General features: G+C 40.2%; 2 protein-coding genes across 2 annotated transcripts; one reads left to right on the forward strand and one right to left on the reverse strand.

Annotated features, from left to right (window-relative positions):
• Positions 1 to 380: 380 nt before the first annotated feature.
• On the forward strand, positions 381 to 7,711 carry ralab (v-ral simian leukemia viral oncogene homolog Ab (ras related)). The gene is made up of 5 exons (XM_058419016.1): positions 381 to 822; positions 4,400 to 4,584; positions 5,607 to 5,815; positions 5,912 to 6,086; positions 6,173 to 7,711. The coding sequence occupies exons 2-5, from the start codon at positions 4,471 to 4,473 to the stop codon at positions 6,290 to 6,292; spliced, it is 618 nt and encodes a 205-aa protein (XP_058274999.1). The 5' UTR covers positions 381 to 822; positions 4,400 to 4,470; the 3' UTR covers positions 6,293 to 7,711.
• A 1,534-nt stretch (positions 7,712 to 9,245) lies between these two features.
• On the reverse strand, positions 9,246 to 11,890 carry mplkip (M-phase specific PLK1 interacting protein). Its single transcript, XM_058419017.1, has 2 exons — positions 10,988 to 11,890; positions 9,246 to 10,376 (listed from the first exon to the last, which is right to left on the reverse strand). The coding sequence occupies exons 1-2, from the start codon at positions 11,318 to 11,320 to the stop codon at positions 10,173 to 10,175; spliced, it is 537 nt and encodes a 178-aa protein (XP_058275000.1). The 5' UTR covers positions 11,321 to 11,890; the 3' UTR covers positions 9,246 to 10,172.
• Positions 11,891 to 21,241: the final 9,351 nt, after the last annotated feature.

Here is a 21,241-nt window from a genome sequence, read left to right on the forward strand (position 1 = left end):
TTTGTCTGATTGTCTGATTCAATCGATTCACGGTTCAAAAAAAAAATAAAAGGAAATATTTTGCATTATTAATTCATACGTAAGACACTTATTATTGGTGGTATTACGTGTGACAGTAATAATCTGGTGGTAATTATTAGAGCTTTAAAATTGTACAGAAAAAAAAAAGTTAACATTTTGCGATATGGCATTTTACGACATGTTTCTTTTTCAGGTCCGTTTTTACATTTTACGCTTCCAAAGAACAGACTGATCATATTTTATTTCCTATTTAAATGAGATATTTAGCAACGAAAACTCATTTTCGTTCTGAATCGATTCCAGAATTATGGAGTCGACTCGTATTGTCCAAAGCTTGGGAATAAGTGAATCGACTCTTTTATTTAGGATCTACTCCCAGTACTGTACGTCACGCGAGAAGGTACAAAACAAAGATGTCAAACTTGTCTCATAGCAAAGGGACACGAAAACCAGAAAACATTATCATCTGGGATATTTTTACACATTTTAGCTCTTAAACCCTTTTTTTAACACGGTCGTGACAAGGATCTAGGGAATTTGGTTAGCCCTCGAGCTAAGTTTACACAAGAATAATTAGGACGGAACGGTTGGTTAGTTTGTTTGGCGCTTTTTAAAAATACATTTATTGAGCGTGTTAGCTCATGCTACGAGTAGGAACGGGGTTCTGGTGACAGATGAAACCCTTAGCAGTGTGAGTAATCAGCTCTGGGCTTTACTGAGTCATCTATTTCTCACATAAAAGAAGAAAATTACCGGCAACATCAGCGGTACAGCACGGACATCATCGGCGCGTGACGCTTGGTAAGCTAACGCCGCTGCTAACTATTTACTTTTTTCCCCCTTCACACACTAAAGAAAAAAAATAAACAAAAACAGTAAGGATAGCTAGCTAACTAGTTTTTTGTGTATAAGCAGAGCGATTAAACTTTACGTTTGGATGTTATGTACGCGTGTAAGTTAATTACCTTTGCATGTATACGTAATAACTGGCTTGTTAGACGGCTAGTCAATTCATGCTAGCCATATAGAGTGATGATAAAATGTTTATTACGGTACAGGTTGCGCGTTTGGCGTCTTGTTTTGGGGGGTTTTATGGCCAATGCTAACGAGCTAATAGTTAGCCGACGGTCTGGTAAAAATGCTGAGAAACATAATGCTTCCGTTTATAGGTGGGAATTTCCTCTAGGTTGCTGCTGGAGCTAAATATAAGTGTGAAAGAGTCACGTATGTCATGATCAATGGCTTCAAGGTTTAGACCAGCAAAAGCAGTGAATACAATATCAGCACCACACCCAAACCACAGACTGGACACACACACACACACACACACACTTCATGAACTGGATTTCGAGGCAAACTGTACACACAGCTGGTAGAATATCATATCATATAATCACTTGCTATTTGACTGACGCCATTTTATACCGGCTGCTGTGATACCAGATTTGATTCACAGGAGCCTAGTTGTTTTCTACACTTTTCTACTGGTTTCTTTAATCCCCAGCATCACTTAAAGGGTTGGGTCCGTATCATTTTTTTTCCGCCCAGCCCTTACTACAGTAGTCTGGATTCCTGCGTAAGTAATTGAATTTCTGTCCAGATTGGTGAATAATGTTGTAGCAGGACGTCTCTAATGATCGTCTCATTCGTACAGGAGAAGAGACGTCCATAGAGATCTCTTCAGGACGTACGCTCATGCTCATACTCATACGTACACCTCATTTCAATACTAACTAATGTTCCTTTTAAGCTGCTTGTAGATCACGTGACTGAACACGTGTATGATAAGGATCGGATAAGTTAGCGGAAATCCACTGGACGCCTCACTTCTCACTAATCTTTTTAATCAATTTTGTGTTTCAGCAAATACCTGGCTCTGGTTTGGTTTTTCTGGCAGCTTCCTGAAGCCTTGATAGTAATAACATGACAGTAATTACATGTCAGTTACTGGCATGCCTGAGTCAGACACGACTAATATCCTGTAATTACTCCAGTAACAACTAGTTTACTAGTAAAACTAATCCAGAGCTCGTAAAATCATAACAATGCCAGGAGGATGTCCGAAAGAGCAAAATCGTCTGTGTTGTCGGGGTGGGAGGGGCTTCACAGTGACGATAGCCAATCAGTGGAGTTTATGAAGTCGTGTATGTGGAAGTGTGTGTGATGTGTGAACAGCAGGTTGTCTGGATTCAGGTAGGAATAGAGTTTTAACACTTTTAGTTCACCTTAGTGCCTTTAGTACCTAAAGTGCAAGCTCCCAAGTCTAAGAACTTTCATGTTAGAGTCTAGTATTTTTCTGTCCAAAAGAATCAACCTTTTGTTTGTCCACTGCAGTTTTCAGACGCTAATTGTGAATTACAGGCCATGTCCACACTAATACATTTTAGTTTTCGACAGTGAACGTATCTTTGTAAAAACACTCGCTCTCCAAAGTGGATCAATTTAAAAGCGCCGTTTTCCTGTCGCCGTGTGGACTGTGAAACCAGAGGCTTTCAAAAACAATGATGCATTTTTAGTCACGTGACCAATTCAGCAATTCTGCAACGTTTCAAAGATCCGGGAATTAAATAAACCTTTCAGTGTGGATGGGAAATGATTGAGGATGATAATGTGGACGCAGAGCGTTAGTTTAGACGGAAATGCCATTTTCAAATTTATCTGGATTAGTGTAGATTTTCTTATGGCAAGTTTCTAATGGCTCGAAATGAGAGGTAAAATCAGCTGGTTGGTGGCATTTCAGACTCACTAGAAACGATTATTGATTTAATTTCCGGAACTGAGCGGATGTGATTTAGGAAGTTTAATAACTATCGAGGTGCTTCTCCAGATACCTTGTGCTGATTACAGTATCCAGTGTCACATGGATGTGATGGTGGTACTGCACTCAAATTACAGAATTTCAGCAGTTTAGGAACGAAAACTGGTTTTGCAAACACGGAGACGTGCAGGTTGAGGAAAAAGTGCTGCTGTTTATCATAAAAAAAATACGTTACGTATAACCATTAAAGATATTTCTGTTGCAGCTGAAAACCAAACATCGTGTCCTAATGAAACGGACAGACGTTTTCCGGGCGGATTTACTATTCACAACCAGTATCCGGTACCTGGAGAGAATGGAGAGTGATGGAGCAGCTGGAATAAACATAATCCTTAATTCTTTTAGCTCTGAATGCAGACGGGAAACGGCGAGTCTCACTAAATGATCTTACATTCAAAATCGTGGGAAGAGTTTTTAATCACATTCCACAAAGCGCTGCCTGAAATCCGCCTCAGAAGCTGCCTTTTTAAAGGCTCATTAGCAAAGAGCAAGAAATGAGCTGAAACAACTGCAGGTAAATAAACCACAGTGGGAGGTGAAGCGGTTTATGTTTCATCCTTCTGTGACTTTGTCATGCATACGTTTTGCATATAGAGAACATGCTGGGGTTAATGTTTAGACAGGACTTCCTCGCTCACCCCGGAGTGCGTCCTCTGACCTTGTCGTGTTTACCGAGGAACAAAAAGGCCTGTTTTTAAGCCAACAGTCTCGTTCTAAACCAGTTTTCAGTCTGCTATAGGTGTGTTTCTCTGGCCTGCTGTGGATCAGTGAAAGAATTATACAAGTAGTAAAAGTCATTTAAAACAAAGTGGCTCATTTGTTTTGTTCTGTTTTCTCTCCCATTGTGTTGTGGTGTGGCGACGTGGCCTCTATAGGGCAGAAATGAAGGGTACATAAGGGGGTATTTATCATTTTTGACACTCCCTCTACATTGACTCTAAAGTGCTGCTTTAATTTCCATATAATTTTTTTTAATCACAATTTGTATTAAATTTACTGTAGGGTTTGCCGATATAAAAATACAAGGTGAGTAAAATAATGCAATATAAATTGGAGAAACTAATAAAAAATTATCCAAAAGGAGTAAAAAAAAAAAAGTTGAAGTTATCGAGTAGCACGTAAAACCTTTCCTTCTGCAAGTGACATCAGAGTTCTTAAATGTTAAATAAAACTATAATCAGACAGCACGTATTAAACAATGTAGAGATGTCTTCGAATTTTGTGATGTTTTTCTGTATTTTAACTCCTCACCTCGAATTCTAGACATGAAGAATATCTAGTGTTTATATAAAGTTGTTAATAAAATAAATAACATCATGGTACAAGTGCCTGGGGTTTTCGTTCATTACCAGCCATTAGTGTTAATGAGTGCAGTGTTTTCCCCTGAATCTGCCATGTGTCTCGGTTTGACTGCATGATGTCAGAGTCAGTAAATGAATAAAAAGTGCTATTGTTTAGTGCCTGACACATCGGGAGCGACACGTCATTGTGTTCCCATCATGCATTGTAATCACTGTGCTTTAAACACTACAGTAAACTGGTGGTTCTTTCTTTCCTCAGATTTCCTTCCCTACGCTGACTAAACCCCGCCTCCTGTCTGGATTACCTCCTGTGACTCGCTTTGCGGAAAGATGGCGGCAAACAAACCCAAAGCACCGAACTCTCTGGCCCTCCACAAAGTGATAATGGTGGGCAGCGGCGGAGTGGGCAAATCCGCACTCACGCTCCAGTTCATGTACGACGAGGTAGGAAAATAGCTAACGTTATTTAATTGTGCAATATTGCATGAATCTGCAGTAAAGTCAGGTTACTAAATGGTCACTATACAAACGGATAGTATTGTAAAATACAATTGTTCCATGGTATGAAGTCCAAAATTGATAAATAAAAATGCTTAAAATGCTCAGGTGGAAAAAAACAAGAAGTTACCCCATATGGCCAAAAGTTAACACCTGAATAACATCCACATGTGGTTCATCCTCAAACTGTTACCACAAAATCGGAAGCACTTTTTTGTATAATCTAGCGTTACAATTTCCCTTTACTGGAACTAAGAAGCCTGTACCTGTTCCAGCATGACAATACCGCTGGGTCAAGGTTGGAGTGGAGGAACTTGAGTTTCCTGCACTCTGACTCAACCCCACTGAACACATTTGGGATGAACTGCACCCCAGGTTACCTCATCCTCTGTCATTGTGTCTGATCTCATTAATGCTCTTGTAGCTGAACGAACACACATCCTCACAGCCACGCTCCAGCATCTAGAGAAAAGCCTTCCCAGAATACAAGAGAAGACAAGAGTGTAGATTATTATAACAGTAAATGGAGAATAAATGTGGAGTGGGAGGTTCAACATGTACACATGGGTGTCATGCTCTGGGAGCACAAACATTTGGTCATATGGTGTATTTAATAGGAATAGAATTTTTATTGTACTGTTGTATCAGTCTAATTTAAGAATGATCATACACTTTTGCCAAAGGTTTTGGGACACCCCTTCAAATCATTGAATTTTGGAACAGGAAGGGGTCATCCCCAAACTGTTCCCACAAAGTTGGGAGCATGAAATTGTCCAAAATGTCTTGGTATGAAGCTGAAGCATTAAGAGTTCCTTTCACTGGAACTAAGGGGCTGAGCCCAACCCCTGAATTCAGTGATTTGGAGGGGTGTCCCAAAACCTTTGGTAATATAGTGTATAATGTTTCTGACATATTAGTGGAGGGTTTTGCTTGTTTACTCACTCGTTAATGGTGTGGTTCTCTCTCAGTTTGTGGAGGATTACGAGCCCACTAAAGCCGACAGCTACAGAAAGAAAGTGGTTCTGGATGGAGAAGAGGTCCAGATTGATATTTTGGATACGGCAGGGCAGGAAGACTACGCTGCCATTCGGGATAACTACTTCCGAAGCGGAGAGGGATTCCTCTGTGTGTTCTCCATCACAGAATCCGAGTCTTTCGCCGCCACTGCTGACTTCAGGTTATAAAAATACCCGAGTTTTGGAGTTAGCGTGAACAATGTGCTTGGTTGGTTCATGATCGTCAAATGACGAATATCTGTGTGTTCGTGTTGTAGAGAGCAGATCCTCAGAGTAAAGGAGGACGAGAACGTGCCCTTCCTGCTGGTCGGAAATAAGTCTGACCTGGAGGACCGGAGGCAGGTGGGAGCGGAGGAAGCCAAAGCCCGAGCCGATCAGTGGGGCGTCAGCTACGTTGAGACGTCGGCCAAAACCCGGGCCAACGTGGACAAGGTTCCCGGATTTCATTTCGCTCATCGCCTAACGTCGTGCTGTAGATTCTGTCTGGATATTAATCTTCTCTTAATGTTTCCTTTCAGGTGTTTTTTGACCTCATGCGAGGGATCAGAGCCAGGAAAATGGAGGAAGGCAAGGAGAACGGGAAAAATAAAAGAAAGAGTTTAATGAAGAGGATTCGGGAGAGATGTTGTATTTTATAAAGACTGACTTGCTGTGATGTCACTTCCTCCCATTTTTAATGTCTGTCTAATTGCAGCTCATTTTATTTAACTTCTTTTCAGAAGGGTAACAAGGGACAGAAAATCAGGTATGTACATGTGTACTCGGGACTTGGAACAAGTCTCGACGAACAGGTTTCATTTCATTATTTAAATGTACATAGCTCATATGACACTACTGTGGGGTTTTTTTGTTTTATTTTTTTCTTTTGCCAGCACACTGAGGACCCAGTACTACCCTGAAAATATCACTTGGGCTGCTTTCACACTTGGAATGTTTTCTTAAGCGTCAGCGCATATATTACAGGAAGTGGATGCAAGCCAGGCAGAATGTGGATGCTTCTAAAAAGCATACCGGTCCTTAATGTTTCTTGGTCATAGCTCTTCTATAGTTGGGAAAAAAAGTGCAGAGTGATGCACACGGGCATCGTGACATTTTGACCAATTCGTTTGCAGGTTAGGGGCGAGCTTGAAAATCAAACATTGAAGGAGGATTTTTTAGGATGTTCACCAGTATATAGAGTAACTTCACTGTTAGTTCTCTTGAATTTCTGCCTCCAGTGTTACAACAAACGTAAACAACCTCCTCATCAGAGTCTTTAATTCAGTTAGGTTGTCTTTATTTGTCACATACATTACTGCACAGTGAAATTCTTTCTTCGCATATCCCATCCTTGGAGGTTGGGGTCAGAGCACAGGGTCAGCCATGATGCAGCGCCCCTGGAGAAAGGTGGGTTGGGGGCCTTGCTCAAGGGCTCAACAGTGGCAGTTTGTCGGGCTTGAACCCCGATCTTCCGGTCAACGACCCAGAGCCATAACCACCGCAACCATCATCTACATTACTGATTATAATCAGTCTAATTAGAGGGATGGGGTAGCTTAGAGGTCAAGATGTTGGACCACTGATCAGAAGGTGATGAGTTCACATCCAAGGTGCCCTTGAGCAAGGTCCTTAACCCTTAAATGCTCAGGTGTATGAAAATGGGACAATGTAAGTCACTCTGGATACTAGGACTGGTATGAGGAGTGTTGTAGTTATAGTCTGTTTTTTGGGCCAAACCAGTAGAACTCTAATCCTTTAATCCCTTGACCTTGTTTTGGATCGACAACAAAATGTTCATCAGGTAATAGCAAATATTCAAGTCCTACATTTAAGCACTTATTTCTAAGGTAATAGACTGACAAGACTTACCCAACAAAGTCAAACCTGGCCTTGAGATCTCTGTATGAGCAACAAGAAGGACGCTATCGAAGGAAAACTGTTTGACCTCGACTCTGCCAGGATCAGTTACAAAAATCAAATCACTTCATGCGCCAGAGGCATAAAAAAAATGCCAAGTGTAAACGCAGCCTTAGTTCACTACACGGGTTTGAGGTTATTTGGGTTCTGTGCATACTTTAGAGAAAGGTATAGAGCAAACACTCAAGTGTCCTCCTCACACAAGGATATTAAAATAAGAGACACTTTCTGGCTGGAAAATCTCCACACATAGGTCAAACTTTGGTCTGGTGAGGTCAAGGTTCTGGGTGAAGATCAGTGAACTAAAACGAGTGCCTTGACTTACCTAAAGCACTAAAGGGAAGTGTGACGCAAGTGAAAGTTTCAGACAGGTCAACAATTACAAGTTTCTCCTCACACTAGATTAGACATGCTTTAGATAAAGAGCTCAAGCTCTGTATTCAGCACCAAGCTTTTATAAACCTTACTTACCTCAGCACACTCAGAGTGAGGTTAATGAGGTAGGAGTGCCTCGTGTGTGTGTGTCTCAAAACAACCCTAACACTACACACAACTTTATCACATTAAATAGATCCTTTGGAAACAAATGTTTGCTGGTCAAAGTCGTTTTAATCCGAACTTCAGTAACTCAAAAACAAATAGCATTTTATTCAGAAAGCTGGATGAATTTCTTTTGTACCAATAGCGTGGGTGGCCTTCAGGATGAATGAATAATGTACAGTACTGTGCAAAAGTCTTCGTCACATGCACATGCGAAGAAATGCTGTGAAGCAAAGATTCCTTCAGAAATAATGAACATTTCTACATAAAAATCTATAAATCTGTTCTCAGAGATTCTACCAGAGTCCTGGAGAGCGTCCTACTCACCTCGGTTTTCGCAGATAATACTTACGGCTTTCATTATTATTTTATTTTAGTCTTAAAGATGTGTTTTATGTAATCTGCTACTTTCTTTACTAACGCAATAAATATTTCTGTAGTATAACCGGAAAACTTTTACTGAAGTCATAAAATAACTGTCTAAGACGAAACTGAGGTCAATAAACAGTGTGTGAGTTTTGCACAGTGCTGTATGATCACGAGCTACGGTCCCAAAAAAACAGCCAGTAGAACACACTGATGCTCGCTGAAAGAGGAAACACACAGAGACTGATAGCTTTTTTGTTGTTTTTAGCCATTTGCTTTCTTTTACTTCTGTAACGGAAAGGGCTGTTTTCTTTTCTTCCGTTTTCAAAAATCACGTCCATCGCTTTAGCTTCGAAAGAAAGAGCCGATCCTCATCTGATGCTCTGGTTTCGTATGGAAGTTTATGTGTAATATATAATGACAAGCGTCACTCCGTGTACGGCTCTGTCTTTCCTTGAACGATCCGGACGCTCGCTTCCTGCTAACTCTGTTCACTCCTGTGCCGCGAGCGCTGTTAGCACTTCAGCGTGGATCATTCCTGTGGCTTGAACTTTTTTTCCCTCTAGCGTAATAACTGATTTCTGGTACACGAGGGTAATGACGCCGAACCACGCTGTGCTCTGCCGAAGCCCTCGAGTACTTTTTCTTGTGTTAATTAACATATCTGTCTAACCATGAGCCGAAAACAACTATGAAAATACACAAGATTTTATTATAACTTTTTGTTTGGCTGGTGTGGTCCTTATATATCCGAACGAGTTTTTCAACAAAGAGTCAGACAGTCTTGCATGACTGAAATATATTTATGAATGGCGAAAGGATTTACAGAAACTTTTTTTAAAAAGAATTTTAAGATATAAAACAGTCGTGTGTTTTTTTTGTTCTTGTTTTTTTTTTTGTCTGTGGAACATAAAAGATGCCTCCAAGTCAGTAAATCACATCACGGAGGAAAAACATCGACAAAAGGGTTTAAATACAGTCTCTATTTTTTACCCCAAGTTAAGAGCAACTCGATTGAGGTACCTAAGCATTTAGGAAACCCTGAGAAAGTTAAAAAAAATACTAAAAAAAAAAACAAAACATTTTTCTAACTTTTCTTTTGTTTTTAACAAAAAAAAAATTACAGGTCTGAAATAAAATGAAAGACAAAAAGCCAAGGTTTTTTTTTTTTTTACAGAATGTACAAAATTAGAATAAAATCTAGAAAAAGGTTGTGCTGGTTGAGTTTAACAGCATGGGGTCAGAGGTAGATTAGACCTCTTAATGCTGTACACACACACACACACACACACACACAGAGCAATGATTATTTATCCCGAACAATTCCCTGACAAGGAAGCTGGGATGTGTTCAAGTTCGGATGTTGTGGTTTTTCCTTTTTCCTGATTTAACACACATTTTAGTGTGAAGTGATGAAAACACTACGATGGGAATTCTAAGAAATCCAGTTTAGAAGCTGATGGAGAGGTAAAGCACAACCATTCTTTAGTGTGTGTGAGCCAGTACGCCTGTTTGGATCCTATACTTCAAATTAAAAATGTACAAAAATGTACAATAGGATAGAGATATCCAGGATATAAAATCTAAAAAAGAAAATGCTGTAAACAGTGAGCACTGGAAGTGTTACTGCTGCTGGTGAGTCCAAGTCCGGGTTTGTTGTGTCCAAAAAAATTCTAAAATAAAATATTAATGGTGGGAAAAGAAAAATAAGTCTGTTTAAGCAGTGGAGTTTTTGTTGTAGTACCTCCCTGTCCTGCCTGTGTGTGTGGCCTGCTGGGAGCTGCATTTGGACTGGGTCTGGGTCACTGAAACGGGCTGGAGGTTAGCCCACGGGTCCTGGAGCATGGACGCTTTGTAATACTTATCCATATCGTTTGTGCCTCTGTCCCTGCCGTACGGCGTGGATGTCCGCGGAGAACCCTTTAGGAGACAATTTACTTCATGTAAAAAAAATAAAGACGACAAAAGAGAAATGTGTTGCGCCTGTGGCACAGTGTTGTGAATTATTAAGCACATTTTAAAGGGATAATTACACTCAAATCTGAGCTACTAGGAGTCTATATAAAGTTTATTTAATAGCTTCACTCTTTAAAAAAGGGGGGGGGGTAAACCGTACCTTGGTGCTGTAGTTTACTACAGGCTTGTGTAATTACATTTAAATCTACAAGATAACAACTATCACTTCTACAACCTGCTAAAGAAGGTAAAATAGAGGATGTGTTAGTGGAAAGAGCTCGATTTAACATCTATCCCTGTGTCGAAATAGACAACGACTTATAAATAAAATAAATCAATAAAAATAAAAACAAATTAATTTAATTAATTAATTAATTAACAATCCGTGGGGAAAATGAGAAGATTAAAAAATGTACAGAAATTGATGCAGGATTGAGGTTAGTGCTGTGAATCAATGTGGATCTAACACAAATTATAAGCTATAAAAGTGCCAAAAGAAGCCAGGCCAGAGAACAGTTTAGTACCCTTTTTATCTCTGAGTGTATCATGGCCTTTGTGAGGTTCTGGGTCTCTACCTGATATCCGCTGTGTGCTCCTGGACTCTGATATGGCGAGTGTCTGGAACTCGGACTACCGTTCGATCTGCGCGGTGTGTGTCCCGGGGACTTGGTGTTATATATCCCGCAACCAGCGCCTCTATTACCGCTAAACTCTCTTGGCGAGGTGTGTGTCACCGGAGAACCGCCATACGACCCGAACCTGGGTCCGTACGGCCCGTTCGGGAAAGCCCAGGGCGGAGAGGGAAACCTGCTGCCCCCTGCCCTGTCCATAGCGGGCGGAGGAGTCCGAAATCCTCCACCCCTCTGACCAGCTGCTGGATACGGAGATCGGAAATGTGGCCGCTGCATTCTGTCTATCGAAATCGCTTAAAAATGTTCCGAAACGGTTGATCACGGTTTCACCGGTGGGTTAAATGACCACACGCCGTTTCAGCGTCGAAACCAAAATACGCAAGCTTACACTAAAACCGGAACCGGAAGTTGAAATAAGCTGCTTTATCCGCGACGATAAATCTTTCTAATAAGCACGTTTTTTAATTTGCTCTTAAACATTTATTATACATTATGCACTAAATATACATGTAAATGTAAAAGTTTACTGTATTATTTTAAATGTATTCCAAATTAGCCTTTAATTTGTAGTGAACCGTACCAACGTTACAACCAAACAAAAAAAGAGTCCGACCTAAACACAACCCAAGTGCAAATTAGTTCCGCACACCAAACGCCGCAATCCTCTTCTTCTTTTTTTTCTTCCTTTATTTTTCTTGAAGCTATTGAAGCAATCCCAGAGGCTCCGGAATAATTTTTAATTTGCATTTCTAGAATGAAATTTCCATCGCTGTCCTTCCGTACGGAGATTTCCTTCAGTCCAGATCACCGCCGTAAACAGCCGAACAACACAAACCCTCTGCGCTCCTCGCGCTGCGGTGCATCCGTTTAAAGGACCAGAAGGGAAACGCGCAGCATTGTGGGTAATGTAGTATATTATTGTCTCCGTCATATCATTAAAATGTTAAGTTTTATTTTATCATTTTAAGTTTACACTTAAGTGTTTTAAAACAGGGGACAGCTACAGGGTGCAAATGCATTTTATTAGAGAGTTGTGTTTATGATCATAAATTGTGTTTTAATTAAAGGCTAAATATTAAAGGTACAAAAGATATATGCTTGATAATACCATCTCAATGATAAGGAAAGGTACAAGTCAGTCCTATATTTTTGCAGAGTGCATACTTTTATTTTGATGCACCCACAGATTACAGTCTAACTTTCCAATTTTCCTGTATTTATGTAGAATTACATACACCGAACAAGTGACAGATAAACAAACTTGTTCATCTTTATACATATCTATAATATAAAAACTCCAATCTAAATTAAAATGAATGTGATAACCTTTTGATTTGATTTTAAACAGAGACAGCTCATGTCGGACGTTTGGGTGACGAAGTTAGGGAGGCCAGATTAAGATGGTTTGGACATGTCCAGAGGAGGGAGAGTGAGTATATTGGTAGGAGAATGTTGGACATGGAGCTGCCAGGCAGGAGGCAAAGAGGAAGGCAAAAGAGGAGGTATATGGATGGAATAAATGAGGATATGAAGCTAGTGGGTGCAAGTGTTGAGGATGCAGAAGATAGGGATAGGTGGAGGGAGATGGTTCGCTGTGGAGACCCCTGAAGGGAAAAGCCGAAAGAAGAAAAAGAAGAAGAAATAACTGAATGAGAAATGTTTCAGCAGTTAAGTAATTGAGAGCAAGACATGGTTTCTGTACCACACAGAAATTCATTGTGGAAAGAAAGCTGCCAGAGAATGTTAACAGGCCCATTAACACCTCACAGGCACAGAGAAAAGAAGAACCCCACACTTATATTTAACCCATTCACACCTTAGTGTTTCACCGAATCTAAATGTAATGCAGTCAAACAGGCACTGATTTGTGCAACATGATTTAATTAAGCAAAATAAGTAACATTATTTTTTATCACCTGTAAATAAATAGGATATTCCATACATATTAATTTAATACCACACATCCACCATTCGAGGCCGCTGTTGCCCGTGTAACAATTCTGAATCTTTTCAGTGAGTCGAATCTTTCTCACCAACAAGAGTCGATTCTTTTTTCTTTTGTCGATTGTTTTTTCATTTTATCCCTCACAAAGTTTAGCTAAATTATAATCATTAAATGTTCTTTGCCTAAATGCGGTTGATTATCATGTCAGGAAATCTTTCTCAACCTTTAAATGGAAAAAAATCACATACAAAAATCGCCCTCATGTCATTAGCGTAGATGCTAAGATCACCACATTTTTCTAATTTAGTTCCAAACTTAATCCCGTTACTCATTTGAGAGCAAAAGGTGTCCGAGAAACCTCATCAAAATGACACAGCCGCCTGAGATGGATTAAGACATACCTTCTTCTTTTTTTATATATATTTTTGATGTTTATATATAGTTTTAAATAACATAAAGTACAAGTTAAAACAGTAACAAAAGCACCACCAGTGTGGGATCACACTGTTAAGGTTTACTGCTTACATTCAGTCACTCATTTATCTAGAATAGCTGCTTTATCCTGGTCAGGCTAGCTGGCACCATATGTCGGCAATACACCTACTGCCATTTTAGGGAAGATGGAGGAAACTGGAGAAGATGGAGTAAACCAACACAGCTACAATAAGAACATATAAAACTCCATACAGACAGAAACCTGATGCCACATGATAGAACCCCAGGCCCTGGAGCTTTCTGTTTTATAGGCTGTATGGATTCCATGTGTATACTTTGAATAATAACTTCCAAAGCTACACCCTCAATAAATAATGCATGAATTGGGAGATATTTTCTGCCATCAACTTAAAAGTAGGAAACATATTATCCTTATATGAACTCCCACAACTATCCTGTCTGTTGTGGAATGCCCGGGCATGGCCATGATGACCCATAATTGATTTGTTTTTATGTATTTTGTAAATCTGCACCAAAAACATTACTCTACTCTCCCAGCAATGTGAGCGATTCTCTCTCCAAGTGACCCAATTAAATTTCGTTCTTACTCATATGAGGGTCAGCAGCTCTCACATCACTGTTCTCATTAACAGAGAACGGATTAATCACGACCGTGACCGACGCCACAAAGGCACGGCTAAAGTAAGTACATCCATCAACAAAGCACGGATTTGTGCTTCGCCACGGCCTTGATGTGGATGTGACACAGAGGTTCATGGGACGGAAAAGTAGGAGTGAAGTCACGGACCGATTGTCCGACCAATGGACACGCTGTACTCTCTCATCGCTGTTCCAGACAGTGACCTCTTTCCTGTTTCTTTTGGGTTTCAGATAATCAGGATTTCCCAAACACAAGAATGACACCCAATACATTTACTCTTACTCCCAAATATCCCAGTTGGGTTGAGAGCTGGTGAGTCTAAAGGTCATAACATATCATTTCCATCCTGGTCAAACCCTTCCTTGAGATCTTGTGCCCAGCAGATGAGGGGTGGGGTCATCCTGGAACAGACCACGCCCATCTGGATGGAAATATGTCATTGTAGGATAAAGAAAAACTTCCCTTCCTTCTGCAGAAAAGTTCAGCCAAAGCAAAACCTCAGAGCATTACAGAGCTACTGTTTTAACTCAATTATGTTCTTAAGTCTTAAAGCAGTCAGTTCAGAGTTTTTAGGTATTTAGGTATATTTTTCACTGTTCATGTAGGTTTCCTTCAGGATGAACTCTACATTTCCTCTAGGTGTGTGTATAGGTGCTTGTGTGACGTCCTGCACTGTGCTGGTGTCACATCCAGGGTGTATTCCGCGATCACTCCCAGTGCTCCTCCATCAGACTCCGGATCCAGATGACCTTGACCAGGATAAAACACTTATTAGTATGAGTTCATGAGTTTAATCATTAAAGTTCATATTGAATGCGGTCATTGTTCAATATCAATTTTAATTCATGGATTTCAATTTAAAATGGATTTCAGCCTCCATATTGACATGACTTCATATGCCAAACTCGCTTTTCGTTTCTTTACTTTTTTAGAAAACTGTCCAGCTTTTCCGAAGAGAACATTAAGATCTTTGGTTTTTCTCAGTCAAAGGTTGGAAATTCTGAATTATGGAGCACAATGAGTCAGTAAATTAGGGCCTTGAGCACTTGAGTGTGACCCGACGATCACGACATCGCATCCCAAATCTGATCTAAAGCGAATTCCTGTTATCTGTCATTTCTGTATTTTATCAGAACATCTCGTTTCTCTTTGTCTGTTTTCTCGCTCTCTGTTATTCACACTGTGCTTTTTGTCACTTCTTTTTAATAGAACACAAACCTCTCATGAACCTGAGCCAGTGTCTCATCAGTAAAACAATGTGTGTGTGTGTGTGTGTGTGTGTGTCCAGACCTGAGGCTGGGTACAGTCATGCTCTAATAAATAATAAATCAGATCTTGTGACCAGGCTTCATGCTTTTCTGCTCTCATGCTATTCACACTCAGCGCTGTGGTGTTTCACGCTTTTCTCTTCTGGGCAGTTTGAAGTGAGAATTACTCATTCCTCGTCGCAAACACACTTTTGTTCATTTCTTAAATTAAAACCTGCAGGGCTGATATTTCATGAAAGGATGAAAATTTGTCAGGAAATATTTGTTTAGCATTGATGAAAGGAGTCTCTGGTGTCAGCAGGTAAAGTTTCTAGCTACGACAACAAGAATTTGTTCCACAGACATTCCACAGAATTGAACTCTAAATGGCTAAAAAATAAATGGCGAATGTGTGTCATATACACCGATCAGGCATAACATTATGAACACCAGCCTAAGATTGTGTTGGTCTCCGTTTTGCTCGTCCTGCACTGTGTATTCTGACACCTTTCTATCAGAACCAGCATTAACTTCTTCAGCAGTTTGAGCAACAGTAGCTCGTCTGTTGGATCGGATCACACGGTCCAGCCTTCACTCCCCACGTGCAGCAATGAGCCTTGGCCGCCCATGACCCTGTCTCCGGTTCACCACTGTTCCTTCCTTGGACCACTTTTGATAGATACTGACCACTGCAGACCGGGAACACCCCACAAGAGCTGCAGTTTTGGAGATGCTCTGATCCAGTGGTCTAGCCATCACAATTTGGTCCTTCGTCAAACTCGGGCTCAAATCCTTACGCTTGTCCATTTTTCCTGTTTCTAACACATCAACTTTGAGGACAAAATGTTCACTTGCTGCCTAATATATTCCACCTAATCTATCATGAGCAGATAATCAGTGAATAATACTAATTATGTCCTCATCTTGGCACCTATATAACAGGTGTCATGATGAGGAGATAATCAGTGTTATTCACGTCACTGATCAGTGGTCATAATGTTATGGATGATCAGTGTAAGTGTAATAAAACAGTTCAGGCTGAAAAATAATTCTGCTTTAACATTTGACTTTAATTATTTTCAACTAACACAACACCCTCAAATGATTTATTACACACTTAACTTAATGATTGTTAATAATTACGCAATAACTGCTCAGTAATTATCTCACCAAGGACACTCTGCTGAACTTCACCGTATGTGCAGAGAAAACTGATTAAGGAAACTTCGCCTTCACTCCCTTTAATACTCCAAAGGTGTGTATCTCTTCTCCATATGTCTGGCACAGCGAAGAGCCATCTGTTTGAGGATCAGACGGAGGAATGTCATAATCTCATTGTAACAAAATATTCATCTTAATCGGACAGATGATGACGCCGATCCAGCCAAGGATCTCAGGTGTTTGTCCCGAGACGGTTCCCTGACGGACGGGACGGACGTAAAGAGAGTTGATGGATGCGGCCGTTTTACAAAACCACTCACGGATGTGTGAAGCGAACGTGAGACAGCTCTGAATTTAAGTCCTCTCAAGGTGCTAAATATTTCTCCTCCACGCATCGTTTAGCCAAGCCGAGCAGGAAGTCGAGCGTTCACACTTCAGCCGACGTTGAACTTACGGCTCTGTTGTGATTCAAATCGCCGCCTGGGGAGCGTGAAGACTTAGAGCTTTTTTCACGGTGGAAAAGCAAAACAGAAAAATGACCGTGGGATCCAAACGACCTCGAGGATGAGTCGCTTCAACTCTTCAACTCAGGGAAAACAGCACAACATGTCATAACACGGATATTCATCTTCGATCTGCCTTATCGATGACCTTTTCGGAAGATTTTATAGGTCACAGTGTAAAGCTACACAACACAAAGGTTTCATAACTCTGTTCGATTTCAATAAATCAGTGTAGCTTTTTACTCTGCGAACAGTTCTGACATCTGACAGTTTCCAGGAGATGAACTGGATGTTTTAAGTAAAGAATAAATCACTCAGTGTCATGCATATTACAGGAAACTAATCAACCACTGGCTGGTTTGATGAAGCGCTGACTTTAACCACCCAAAAGATGATTATTTTCCAATAACCTGTCTCGAAGCATGTCGCAAAGTTTTTTATTCCTCCTGTTAAATTTAATGCTGTGGAACATTCAAGGTAATAAAAAAAATAAAAAAATAAAAAAAATAAATAAAGCAGTCATTCTCTCACCAGCCTTCGTTTTTCTCTCTCTAGTACAGAATAACTCAAAAATATGAAACTTAATAAAAAATAATAAATCAGAAACTGGAATAAATAACAAATAAAACAAAATATAAAACTGTCATGTTACTGATCGCAGCGTACCAGAGTTCTGACACTGGAGACTCCTTCGCTAAATATGAGCTAAATAAAGGATTTCCATCCAGAAACGCTGTGTGTAAAGGCCTTTTATATTTCTGCATCAATGCATTAAAGAATTTTTGCAACTCAGACAGGGGGATCATGGGAGAAACAATAAAATGCTAAACCAATCAAACTGGCCGTCTTCTCGTGCTGTGAAATGGATTTGTGTAGTCTGTGAACAACCTTGAAAGAGGAACACTACATTTGGCAGATGCCCTTAATCAGAGCAACTTACATTTTATACATCTGAGGGTTAAGGGCCTTGTTCAGGGTCAGCTTGGTGGACCTGGGATTCAAACTCACAACCTTCTGATCAGTATGCCAATGCCTGAACCACTAAGCTACCACATCCACTAGCTAACATGACATTAGCTACAAGCTACAAATACAAATTCAAACACGTCAATGCCTTTAGTCAGAATCCACATGGCTCATAATTTTTCTTCGGTGTATTGTTCCTCCAGTGAAACTTCACATTTAAGCTATTCTTCTCTATTTCGCAAGAACAATTCACACAGAAGTATAAATCCGCACTTTATACCCTTTATACAAAACATCCTCTATTGAATCTTCTGTTTAAGTAACATGTTATAACCGCGGTAATGGAAAATGAGTCAACAACGTCTGACCAATCAGAGTCCTGCGGTTACTGTTTTTGGGTGTCCCCCATTTCTGAGGATACGTAGTCAACAAATATTTAAACCTCAGTGACCTCGAAGTATTGGAAAGAATTTGAAAAACAGATAAAATGAAGACATCATGATCTCTTCAACTCGTCCACGGAATAATAAAAGAAAGAAATGTAAGTGAAGGCGAGACAAATAGAGGCATCTATTGACTTTGACACATCTTTTGTCTTCAGTGTGAGCGCTAAGGGAGAAGGTTTGGCCGAAGAAAGCCGCAAAAACAACATGAAATGGATAGAAATCCTCAGATTATACACGGACAAAAAAACAAAAAAAATATTACATAACAAGCATTTTGTGGTTCTTAATATGACTGTCATTCCTTCATATAATTACAGTACATAATAACTCACTGGTATTATATTATGTCCAACATTTCATCTCTTTTTGCCCATCAACCAACAGCAGCTCATATTTTAGTTAATCACATGCTGATGACAACAAAACAAAGGGCACACTGTGTTTTACACACAGAAAACCCTGTGGGTTGATAATTGTTTTTTATTGCTCTTGAGTAAGTCGGCCGCTTTTGCACGCTTGCATATGGACGGATGATTAATGCGTCGGTGCACTAAAATACGAAAAGGCCTTTCCAAAAATAAACCTCATTCTTGCTTAAAATGGAGAAGAAGCAGTTTTTGTAACCCTTTATGTTCCCAGAAAACCCAGCAGCTGGTCAGAGTTATATGTCTCACACTAGTAACTGCTGTAGCTGCGTACGGGTAAAAATCTCAATTAAAATGCAAAGAGGTGTTATAGTGATAGTTATGACACTCTTTTATATAGAAGAAAAGAGAAGGAATCATTTATTTGGCTCTGGGTTGTTGCTCGGAGGAGCGGGGTTCAAGCCTCACTTGGGCAATTGAATAAGGCCCTTAACCCTCTCTGCTCCAGGGGGCGCTCTATCATAGCTCCCCTGCACTCTGACCCCAATTTCCTCAGCTGGGATATATGAAGAAAAGAATTCCAGTGGGGTGTATTGTATGTGTGGCGATAATAAAGGCTTCATGTTTGTCTTTACCTACAACTGGGGGAATTAAAGCATCCACTAGCCTCCATGTCAGAGCCAAACCATCTCTGTCCATCAGCTTTCCAAATAGCAGAGTTCATGAACAGAAATGTTAACAAGCCAAAAGGTTCCACTCTTGTCGTGATTGTTGTCATGAGCTAAGTCAAAATCTTTCATTTATAAATCTGGAAATAATCACTCACTAGCTGAAATAGAAAACCAGTTCATGGTAGTACTCAATAATTGACTAGAATCAAACAGGTGCTCTACAGAATTGTCCCTCCATCCATCCATCCATCCATCCGTCCGTCCCTCTGTCCATACGTCCATCTATCTGTCCATTCATCCGCCCACCCCTCCGTCCCTCTGTCCATCCATCCATCCATCCATCCATCCATCCACCAGTCCATCCTTTTTCAGCCTATTACTCACATTTTTTGGAAATATGCTAACCACGATCCCGCAGTGCCCCTAGAATCATACATAAATATGAGATTTGAGACACAATGTTCCAGTTTGTCGCAGTGTGACCACAGTGTCATTTGCTGCTACATTTCCTCCACTGTTTACGTTGGGATTTCACCACACAGACATTTATGATAATTACTGCTATAAAAACGAGGATATCTACAGCGGCTATCTTGCATACTTTGATACTTATAGTGGGTAAACTGACCCCTGACAGGTCTCTTCAAATCTGAGTCACATCTGTCTATTCAACATGGCAGCTCCCAGACTCAACAGTGAACGAAGTAGCACTTCTTACGTTTAGGTTACGGTTGTATGTGACATTCTTCCGTAAACGAGACTTTTCAGGTTTATTTTTTACAAACTCACAAAAACATCTCTCTAATCTGTCATCTGATAAGGTTTATCAGTTCTTCAAGCTCCAACCCAATCTTTAGTGCACAAATTTATTAAGTAAACTTTATGATGTAGAATTTACACTTTAAAAGCTTCTGATGTGTTGGAAAAGTTTAGCCTGCTAGTTAAGAGTTGGAACTAAACCCAGGAGGGTGGACCGGCAGGATTCCAGAGGTTCAGCACCTCTGTGGTAACATCTGGAGTGACTCCAGTCCTTATCTGACTCTGATTTGATGACTTGTTAAATGTGGATCATGATAATACGACCTTTGTGAAACATCCCCTGATGATACGTGATCATCCAAAGCCTTTCTTCATTTCCAAAGCAGCATCAGTGTCCAGGATGCGATCTTCCTGTCATATTAGCCAGGGTGGAGACTACGTCAGGGTTACGGACTCTAGCCTTTTCCCGTATGTACGTTTTCACCTTCCTCGTTACCCGCTCGGACGGTCCGAGGCTGTTTCTGTTGGACGGTAATTAGAGAGGTTTTGTCAAGTACATGTCAGAAACACACCTCTTGTGGAAGTTTATCCTCACACACACCCTGTTTACCTTGGACGCATCTTCTAGGAGTTATCTGACAGATGAACGGGGCGTCACCCTTTCCTGCAGGAGTGTGAATAAGGGGCATGAGAATTACATCACCTATAATGCTGTGCACAAATGAACACAACATCTGTTTGATGCATGGTGTTGGTACGCCAGTGTTTTTGTGATAGTTATTACAGGAATTAGCTAAAATCTGCATTATGGGAAAATCTGGTTTATAAAATAATGGAAGTGAAATAAAAAATGGACAATTTTGACAGCTGAGGTTCGTTTGTTGCTTCAGTAATTATGCTGTAACTTCTTCTTCTGATTTTCTTCGTATAATTATTATTATTATTATGATTATATCAATTATTGTACTGCTTATTTCTATTTCTATTAGAAATGACAGAATTTTTCATATGGTGTAACCAAAGATTTTTCCAGAATGT

The sequence above is a fragment of the Hemibagrus wyckioides genome, linkage group LG20, assembly GCF_019097595.1.
Source record: "Hemibagrus wyckioides isolate EC202008001 linkage group LG20, SWU_Hwy_1.0, whole genome shotgun sequence".
Classification (NCBI taxonomy): Eukaryota; Metazoa; Chordata; class Actinopteri; order Siluriformes; family Bagridae; genus Hemibagrus; species Hemibagrus wyckioides.